The sequence below is a fragment of the Peromyscus maniculatus genome, chromosome 7, assembly GCF_049852395.1.
Source record: "Peromyscus maniculatus bairdii isolate BWxNUB_F1_BW_parent chromosome 7, HU_Pman_BW_mat_3.1, whole genome shotgun sequence".
Lineage (NCBI taxonomy): Eukaryota > Metazoa > Chordata > Mammalia > Rodentia > Cricetidae > Peromyscus > Peromyscus maniculatus.
Genome location: NC_134858.1, coordinates 99,040,110 through 99,051,201, shown reverse-complemented (window position 1 = coordinate 99,051,201; position 11,092 = coordinate 99,040,110). Strand labels below are relative to the sequence as shown.

Sequence of the window (11,092 nt, the reverse complement as noted above, 5' to 3'; positions counted from 1 at the left end):
AGTCCTATGCTCAGGACAGACCCACAACCCTAATGAGTCTCAAATCCAATTTGGGCTTTTGTGAGACAGCGTCTCCTCCAGCACTATATGTCAAGCTCTATGACTCAGAGGACAGATGAGTGTCATCCTGAGAGAAAATCTATTGCCTAAAACTGAAGTATCTCGGAAGCCTAAGATCAGGAAACATTCTCAAGTCAGGGAGTCTCAGCTCAGCTTGCCACACCCCCACAGTGAGGGAAGTCCCAGAAAGGCAGTTGTACAGAGTAAAAAAATTGAAGAAGAGCAGATGCCACTGTCCCCTGTTGCCGCTTCCTACAGCCATGGTCAACTCCACCATGTTCTTCAACATCTCAGCTGATGGCCAGCCCTGGAGCCGTGTCTCCTTCCAGCTGCTTGCAGACAAAGTTCCAAAGACAGCAGAAAACTTCTGTGCTCTGAGCACGGGAGAGAAAGAATTTGGATATAGTGGTTCCTTTGCTGTGGGATGGTCTGTATGTCAAATTACTCTGATTGGTCAATAAATAAAACACTGATTGGCCAGTGGCTAGGCAGGAAGTATAGGCGGGACTAACAGAGAGGAGAAAAGAAAGAACAGGAAGGTGGAAGGAGTCACTGCCAGACGCAGCCATGACAAGCAGCATGTGAAGATGCCGGTAAGCCAGGAGCCAAGTGGCAAGGTATAGATTCATGGAAATGGATTAATTTAAGCTGTGAGTTAGCAAGAAGCCTGCCACAGCCATACAGTTTGTAAGCAATATAAGTCTCTGTGTTTACTTGGTTGGGTCTGAGCCTCTGTGGGACTGGCAGGTGACAAGGATTTGTCCTGACTGTAAGCAAGGCAGAAAAACTCTAGTTACAATCCTTCTTTCATGTGCCAGAGTGGTGATTTCACACACCATAATAGCACTGGCGGCAGGTCCATCTACAAGGAGAAATTTGAGGATGAGAATTTCATCCTGAAGCATACAGGTCCTGGCATCTTGTCCATGGAAGATGCTGGCCAAACACAAATGGTTCCCAGATGTTTTAGCTGCAATGCCAAAATGGAGTGGCTGGATGGCAAACACGTGGTCTTTGGGAAGGTGAAAGATGGCATGAGCATCATAGAAGCCGTGGAGCATTTTGGGTACGGGAAGGGCAAGACCAGCAACATAACCACTTCCAATTGTGGACAACTCTAATTCTTTTGACCCATGAGCATCTTACCCATCAGACCATTCCTTCTGTAGTTCAGGAGAGTGACCCCACTCCATCTACCCGCAATACCCTATCATCTCTACTCTCACCGAAGTTCCATTTTTTCCTCATCCCCCTCCATATCTAGCTGGATTACAGAGTTAAGTTTATGAGTATGGCTAAAAGCTAAATAAGAAAAGAAATTGGGGGCTGGAGAGATGGCTCAGAGGTTAAGAGTACCAACTGCTCTTCCAGAGGTCCTGAGTTCAATTCCCAGCACCCACATGGTGGCTCACAACCATCTGTAATGAGATCTGGTGCCCCCTTCTGTATACATAAGTAAATAAATAAATAAAAAAAAAAAAAAAAAAAAAGAAAAGAAAAGAAATTGAAGAAGCAATGAGGAGATGGAAATATCTCCCATCTTTGTAGATTGGTAGAATTAATATTGTAAAAATGCTAAATCACATAAAGAATTGACAATTCAATGTAATCACCACCAAAATCCCAATGACATTCTTCACAGACCTAGAAAAAGAAAATGCATATAGAAGCACAGAAGACTCTAAAAAGCCAAAGCAATTCATAGCAAAAAGCAATTCTAGAAGTATCGTAATACCTAACCTCAAATTACACACAGAATCATAGTAACAAAAACAGATGGCACGAACATGAAAACAGACCCACAGGCCAATGAAAGAGAATGGAGGACCCAGAAATAGACCCACACAGCAACCAAATTCTTGACAAAGCTGGGAAAACATACGCTGGAGAAAATATGGCCTCTAAAACAAATGTAGATGAATGCAATGAGATCCATATCTCTCACCTTGGAAAAAAAACAATTAAAGTGGACCAATGATTTTAATGTAAGAATTGAAACTTTGAAAAATGTTAGAGGAAAACATAGGGAAACCATTTCAACATTCAAGCATAATCAAAGCCCCCACAGCACCAGAAATTCTATTACATGAAACTAATATACTTCTACACTACAAAATAAGAAAACACCAGAGTGAAGACAGCTTATAGAATAGAGAAAGTCTTTGCAAAGTATACATCAGACAGTGGTGTGATATCTAAGATATACAAATAACTGCAAAGTTGAAACACAAAAAAAAGTAAAATCATCTGATCAATAAATGGGCTAAAAAAAATGAGTAAATAGTTCTTGACAGGAAAAATACAAATGACCAATACATACTTAGAAAAGTGTTCAACATCCTTAGCCTTTGGGGAAATGCATACTAAAACTGTTTTGAGATTCCATCTCTCCCCAGGCAGAATCCCTATTGTCAAGAAAGCAATGACCAAAAATGTGAAAGGAGGAAAAAGGAACCCTATTCATTTCTGGCTGGTAAGAGTACAAACTTCCATGGCTACTATGGAAACCAGTATGGAGGACCCTCAACAAACTGAAAATTGACCTAGAAAGGGCCCAATTATACCACTTTGGAATGTAGACCTAAAGAATCTTCATCAATATCCTATAGAGATATTTGCATTCCTATGTTTATTGCTGTGCTAGTCACAATAGTCAGGAAACGGAATCAGTCTAGGTGTCCATCAACGGATGGCTAGATAAAGAAAGTGTAGTAGGGATGGAGAGATGGCTCAGAGGTTTAGAGCACTGACTGCTTCTCCAGAGGTCCTGAGTTCAATTCCCAGCTGGTGGCTCACAACCACTGCAATGAGATCTGGTGCCCTCTTCTGGCATGCAGAACACTGTATACATATTAAATAAATTTTTTAAATAATAAAATATAGTAATATACACAGTGCATCTATAAAGAAAAATGAAATCATAAAAATTTATGTAGAAAAAATAGATGCAACTAGAAATCACTATGTTAAGTGTATAAGCCATACGCAGAAAAACAAATACTCAATTTTTTCTTGCATATGTGAGATCTAAAATTTTATTTGTATATGTATTTATACATGTGGGAGTCCCAACACTAGAAAGGGGATCAGAGGAAGGGTGGAGGAGACGTTAAAAGAAGGAGGAATAGAGATGGTAATGGAATATAAGTAATAAGATGTCTAACTGAGAAAAGAAAGGGAGTCAGCTACAGCAGGGAAGGGGGAATAGAGAAGGGCAGTATGAGATGACCAAATGAAGATGGAGTACAATGACACCCATGTATAAAGTTGCCATGATGATGCCCACCTCTTTATAAGAGAATCTAAAAAAAAAAAAAATTTTAAAAACCTTAAAAGGTACCACAGGCTAAAATTCCTAATAAATATAGATGCAAAAAAATCCTCAACAAAATGCTAATAAACCAAACCCAATAGCACACTAATAGAAACATACACTGTTATCAAGTGGGATTTATCCTTGGAATACAGATAAAATTTTCATAAAAATGAAAAATAACATGACTCTTCAAACTGATGTGAGACAAGTACAAAATGCAACATAAAGACTTCCATTTCAAAAACTCAATAAACCAGAAACTGAAAGTATCTCAGTGCAACAGAAGTTGATACATGAAGACCCCACAAACCAACAACAATGCCCTATGCAGGAGAACTAAAAATATTTTCCCTAAGATCAGGAGCAAGGTGAGGACACCACTTTTTCAACTTTTATTCAATGTAGTAGCAGAAGTCTAGCCTCAACAATTAAGCAAGAAAAGGAAACAAATGAACATCCAAATTGGAAAAGAAATAAAGTGCTTCTGTTGACAGTCATGAGAGTCATTAAATATAGAAAGACCCCAACTTAAAAATATTATGATGCAGCCAACCATGGTAGTGCACACTTGTAATCCTAACAGTTAAGAGATCGAGGCAAAGGGTCACAAATTCAAAGCCAACCCAGACTACATGGGAAGGCTCTCCCCAAAAAAAAAGAAAAGGAGAAGAAGAAAGAGAGGGTGCTAGAAGAATTGATCAGTTAGAACTAAAAATATGATTTAATGAAGCTGCTGGACATGAAAATCAACATGCAAGAACTATATTTCAATGCACTAGCAATGTACATGAACAGGAAACCAAGAAAGTCCCATATCATCATCAAAAGGAATACAACACTTAAGAATACACTTAACTAAGAGGCAGGATACTTGTATAGTGAAAACTACAAACCACAAATGATGAAAAAAGATGCAGACAGAAAGCATCCCACCACACACGTTGGCAACAGCTATGAGTAGGAATAAGGAGAATGGTTGTCAAGAGAGCCTTCTCATAGGGAAACGTGTGACTTTATATGAGTTCCCCACACATATGCAAGCTCTCTTCTCACATGCCTTACCCTGCCAATCCTACAAAAGACAACACAAAAATGTAACAGAAAATTGTCCTTGGACCAGTATGCCCTTCAGTAAAGAAACAGATCTTTAAAATATGGGTACAGCCAGAAGACTGTCATTCTGCACTAAAACTGAGTAATATATTGACTCACGGTGCAGAAATCTATATAGGACTAAGGAGATGGCCCATGAGTAAAGTGCTGATCAAAAAAACAGCAGGACTGGAGTCGGGATCCCTAGAAGCCATGTAAATGGCAGACAGGCATGGAACCCATCTGTAATGTCAGTTCCCAAGAGGCAGAGATGGGATCTTCAAAGCAAGCTGAGCAGCTGAACTGGTGAACTCTGGATACAACTGAGAGACTCTGCCTCAGTAAATATGGAGAACAATGGCAGAAAGCACCAGATGTCAACTTCTGGCCTTCGCATATGTGTCCATGCACATTACACACACACACAGGGTGGGAGGAGATCTAAATATGGATTACTGAGAGAAACTAATTCACAAAGGCTCCCTAATATACGGCTGCAACTCCATGACATTCTAGAAAAGGCAAAACTGCACAGTAAAAAGGTCAGGAGTTGTGAGACAGGGGAGGGAGAAGGGGATAAACAGGCAAAACAGAGAGGATGTGTGTAGCTACTTTCAGTATGCTTAATGTGGGTTACCTGTCATTATAAATCTGCCGTGGATTCGACCAAGAGTGGACCATAATGTAAAGTACAAAGTAGGGGGGAACAATGATGTGTCAATGTAGGTTCATCTATTGCAAGAAATGTACCACTGAAGGGATGTTGCTGGTGCAGAGGGGAGGGGGAGGAGGGGGTGACTAGGATACCTCTGTGTCTTCTTTACCATTTTTCTATGAAACAAAAACTGTCTTATTAAAAAAAAAATGTTTTTCTCAAACTCCGATTAAAAATGATGACATCGAGCCGGGCGGTGGTGGTGCACGCCTTTAATCCCAGCACTTGGGAGGCAAGGCCAGGCAGATCTCTGTGAGTTTGAGGCCAGCCTGGTCTACAGAGCATCAAAACTACACAAGAGAAAACCTGTCTCAAAAAAACAAAATGATGAAATCATTCCCATTCTGATGCCTTTGACTACAGCTACTGTTGATGAATTCTGGTCAAAGAACAAAAGAGTCTCACAAGAAATTGGAAAAACACATAAAACTAAGGAAACACCTCTACCATATTCCTGTGTGGTTCTAGGTGTGTGGCACAAGGCCCAGAGCCAACAGTGAAGTTCACCATCCTCTGAACAGTGACAGTCACCTTGTTCTCACTACTTCATTCCACAGATTCCCATGACTCCAGTCACAGAACTGAGTTACAGGGAGGTTTTAAGGATGCAGTCCCTTTTTGTCAATTACTGTTGTGGTACACGAGGAAGAGTCTTCTCAAAGCATAACCACAGTTTTCAGCTTGCTATCTTCCTTTCTCTTTACAGATCCCAAGCAGTGGGTGCTCAGAGGATGATAGTGATTTGTGTGTGGTCACGTAGCCTGCAGGAGACCGTCTGAGAATGATCACTGCAATCTCTTGATGCATCTGTCCTGGAACCTCCCATGAAACACATCTGGATCTGGTAGGCAACAGCAAATATTACCCACTCATAATGCCTAAAGAATGCCACTCTCAGGGCTGGAGAAATGGCTCAGAGGTTAAGAGCATTGGCTGTTCTTCCAGAGGTCCTAAGTTCAATTCCCAGCAGCCACATGGTGACTCACAACCATCTGTAATGAGATCTGGTGCCCCCTTCTGTATACATAAGTAAATAAATAAATAAAAAAAAAAAAAAAAAAAAGAAAAGAAAAGAAATTGAAGAAGCAATGAGGAGATGGAAATATCTCCCATCTTTGTAGATTGGTAGAATTAATATTGTAAAAATGCTAAATCACATAAAGAATTGACAATTCAATGTAATCACCACCAAAATCCCAATGACATTCTTCACAGACCTAGAAAAAGAAAATGCATATAGAAGCACAGAAGACTCTAAAAAGCCAAAGCAATTCATAGCAAAAAGCAATTCTAGAAGTATCGTAATACCTAACCTCAAATTACACACAGAATCATAGTAACAAAAACAGATGGCACGAACATGAAAACAGACCCACAGGCCAATGAAAGAGAATGGAGGACCCAGAAATAGACCCACACAGCAACCAAATTCTTGACAAAGCTGGGAAAACATACGCTGGAGAAAATATGGCCTCTAAAACAAATGTAGATGAATGCAATGAGATCCATATCTCTCACCTTGGAAAAAAAACAATTAAAGTGGACCAATGATTTTAATGTAAGAATTGAAACTTTGAAAAATGTTAGAGGAAAACATAGGGAAACCATTTCAACATTCAAGCATAATCAAAGCCCCCACAGCACCAGAAATTCTATTACATGAAACTAATATACTTCTACACTACAAAATAAGAAAACACCAGAGTGAAGACAGCTTATAGAATAGAGAAAGTCTTTGCAAAGTATACATCAGACAGTGGTGTGATATCTAAGATATACAAATAACTGCAAAGTTGAAACACAAAAAAAAGTAAAATCATCTGATCAATAAATGGGCTAAAAAAAATGAGTAAATAGTTCTTGACAGGAAAAATACAAATGACCAATACATACTTAGAAAAGTGTTCAACATCCTTAGCCTTTGGGGAAATGCATACTAAAACTGTTTTGAGATTCCATCTCTCCCCAGGCAGAATCCCTATTGTCAAGAAAGCAATGACCAAAAATGTGAAAGGAGGAAAAAGGAACCCTATTCATTTCTGGCTGGTAAGAGTACAAACTTCCATGGCTACTATGGAAACCAGTATGGAGGACCCTCAACAAACTGAAAATTGACCTAGAAAGGGCCCAATTATACCACTTTGGAATGTAGACCTAAAGAATCTTCATCAATATCCTATAGAGATATTTGCATTCCTATGTTTATTGCTGTGCTAGTCACAATAGTCAGGAAACGGAATCAGTCTAGGTGTCCATCAACGGATGGCTAGATAAAGAAAGTGTAGTAGGGATGGAGAGATGGCTCAGAGGTTTAGAGCACTGACTGCTTCTCCAGAGGTCCTGAGTTCAATTCCCAGCTGGTGGCTCACAACCACTGCAATGAGATCTGGTGCCCTCTTCTGGCATGCAGAACACTGTATACATATTAAATAAATTTTTTAAATAATAAAATATAGTAATATACACAGTGCATCTATAAAGAAAAATGAAATCATAAAAATTTATGTAGAAAAAATAGATGCAACTAGAAATCACTATGTTAAGTGTATAAGCCATACGCAGAAAAACAAATACTCAATTTTTTCTTGCATATGTGAGATCTAAAATTTTATTTGTATATGTATTTATACATGTGGGAGTCCCAACACTAGAAAGGGGATCAGAGGAAGGGTGGAGGAGACGTTAAAAGAAGGAGGAATAGAGATGGTAATGGAATATAAGTAATAAGATGTCTAACTGAGAAAAGAAAGGGAGTCAGCTACAGCAGGGAAGGGGGAATAGAGAAGGGCAGTATGAGATGACCAAATGAAGATGGAGTACAATGACACCCATGTATAAAGTTGCCATGATGATGCCCACCTCTTTATAAGAGAATCTAAAAAAAAAAAAAATTTTAAAAACCTTAAAAGGTACCACAGGCTAAAATTCCTAATAAATATAGATGCAAAAAAATCCTCAACAAAATGCTAATAAACCAAACCCAATAGCACACTAATAGAAACATACACTGTTATCAAGTGGGATTTATCCTTGGAATACAGATAAAATTTTCATAAAAATGAAAAATAACATGACTCTTCAAACTGATGTGAGACAAGTACAAAATGCAACATAAAGACTTCCATTTCAAAAACTCAATAAACCAGAAACTGAAAGTATCTCAGTGCAACAGAAGTTGATACATGAAGACCCCACAAACCAACAACAATGCCCTATGCAGGAGAACTAAAAATATTTTCCCTAAGATCAGGAGCAAGGTGAGGACACCACTTTTTCAACTTTTATTCAATGTAGTAGCAGAAGTCTAGCCTCAACAATTAAGCAAGAAAAGGAAACAAATGAACATCCAAATTGGAAAAGAAATAAAGTGCTTCTGTTGACAGTCATGAGAGTCATTAAATATAGAAAGACCCCAACTTAAAAATATTATGATGCAGCCAACCATGGTAGTGCACACTTGTAATCCTAACAGTTAAGAGATCGAGGCAAAGGGTCACAAATTCAAAGCCAACCCAGACTACATGGGAAGGCTCTCCCCAAAAAAAAAGAAAAGGAGAAGAAGAAAGAGAGGGTGCTAGAAGAATTGATCAGTTAGAACTAAAAATATGATTTAATGAAGCTGCTGGACATGAAAATCAACATGCAAGAACTATATTTCAATGCACTAGCAATGTACATGAACAGGAAACCAAGAAAGTCCCATATCATCATCAAAAGGAATACAACACTTAAGAATACACTTAACTAAGAGGCAGGATACTTGTATAGTGAAAACTACAAACCACAAATGATGAAAAAAGATGCAGACAGAAAGCATCCCACCACACACGTTGGCAACAGCTATGAGTAGGAATAAGGAGAATGGTTGTCAAGAGAGCCTTCTCATAGGGAAACGTGTGACTTTATATGAGTTCCCCACACATATGCAAGCTCTCTTCTCACATGCCTTACCCTGCCAATCCTACAAAAGACAACACAAAAATGTAACAGAAAATTGTCCTTGGACCAGTATGCCCTTCAGTAAAGAAACAGATCTTTAAAATATGGGTACAGCCAGAAGACTGTCATTCTGCACTAAAACTGAGTAATATATTGACTCACGGTGCAGAAATCTATATAGGACTAAGGAGATGGCCCATGAGTAAAGTGCTGATCAAAAAAACAGCAGGACTGGAGTCGGGATCCCTAGAAGCCATGTAAATGGCAGACAGGCATGGAACCCATCTGTAATGTCAGTTCCCAAGAGGCAGAGATGGGATCTTCAAAGCAAGCTGAGCAGCTGAACTGGTGAACTCTGGATACAACTGAGAGACTCTGCCTCAGTAAATATGGAGAACAATGGCAGAAAGCACCAGATGTCAACTTCTGGCCTTCGCATATGTGTCCATGCACATTACACACACACACAGGGTGGGAGGAGATCTAAATATGGATTACTGAGAGAAACTAATTCACAAAGGCTCCCTAATATACGGCTGCAACTCCATGACATTCTAGAAAAGGCAAAACTGCACAGTAAAAAGGTCAGGAGTTGTGAGACAGGGGAGGGAGAAGGGGATAAACAGGCAAAACAGAGAGGATGTGTGTAGCTACTTTCAGTATGCTTAATGTGGGTTACCTGTCATTATAAATCTGCCGTGGATTCGACCAAGAGTGGACCATAATGTAAAGTACAAAGTAGGGGGGAACAATGATGTGTCAATGTAGGTTCATCTATTGCAAGAAATGTACCACTGAAGGGATGTTGCTGGTGCAGAGGGGAGGGGGAGGAGGGGGTGACTAGGATACCTCTGTGTCTTCTTTACCATTTTTCTATGAAACAAAAACTGTCTTATTAAAAAAAAAATGTTTTTCTCAAACTCCGATTAAAAATGATGACATCGAGCCGGGCGGTGGTGGTGCACGCCTTTAATCCCAGCACTTGGGAGGCAAGGCCAGGCAGATCTCTGTGAGTTTGAGGCCAGCCTGGTCTACAGAGCATCAAAACTACACAAGAGAAAACCTGTCTCAAAAAAACAAAATGATGAAATCATTCCCATTCTGATGCCTTTGACTACAGCTACTGTTGATGAATTCTGGTCAAAGAACAAAAGAGTCTCACAAGAAATTGGAAAAACACATAAAACTAAGGAAACACCTCTACCATATTCCTGTGTGGTTCTAGGTGTGTGGCACAAGGCCCAGAGCCAACAGTGAAGTTCACCATCCTCTGAACAGTGACAGTCACCTTGTTCTCACTACTTCATTCCACAGATTCCCATGACTCCAGTCACAGAACTGAGTTACAGGGAGGTTTTAAGGATGCAGTCCCTTTTTGTCAATTACTGTTGTGGTACACGAGGAAGAGTCTTCTCAAAGCATAACCACAGTTTTCAGCTTGCTATCTTCCTTTCTCTTTACAGATCCCAAGCAGTGGGTGCTCAGAGGATGATAGTGATTTGTGTGTGGTCACGTAGCCTGCAGGAGACCGTCTGAGAATGATCACTGCAATCTCTTGATGCATCTGTCCTGGAACCTCCCATGAAACACATCTGGATCTGGTAGGCAACAGCAAATATTACCCACTCATAATGCCTAAAGAATGCCACTCTCAGGGCTGGAGAAATGGCTCAGAGGTTAAGAGCATTGGCTGTTCTTCCAGAGGTCCTAAGTTCAATTCCCAGCAGCCACATGGTGACTCACAACCATCTGTAATGAGATCTGGTGCCGTCTTCTGGCCTGCAGGCAGAACGCTATGTACACAATAAATAAAGAAATCTTTTTTTAAAAAATGTATAACACGTTAAAAGAAGGAAGAAGAAGACGAAGACGAAGAAGACGAAGACGAAGACGAAGAAGACGAAGAAGATGAAGAAGACGAAGAAGACGAAGACGAAGAAGAATCCCACTCTCCAAAAAGCAGCTTTCCA

At 39.8% G+C, this 11,092-nt stretch overlaps 1 protein-coding gene across 1 annotated transcript; it reads left to right on the top strand.

Annotated features, from left to right (window-relative positions):
* The first annotated feature begins 320 nt into the window (after positions 1-320).
* LOC121831146 (peptidyl-prolyl cis-trans isomerase A-like) lies at positions 321-1,181 on the top strand. The gene is made up of 2 exons (XM_042282123.2): positions 321-487; positions 854-1,181. Exons 1-2 carry the CDS (start codon positions 321-323, stop codon positions 1,179-1,181), a joined length of 495 nt encoding a protein of 164 aa, XP_042138057.2.
* The last annotated feature ends 9,911 nt before the right edge of the window (positions 1,182-11,092 follow it).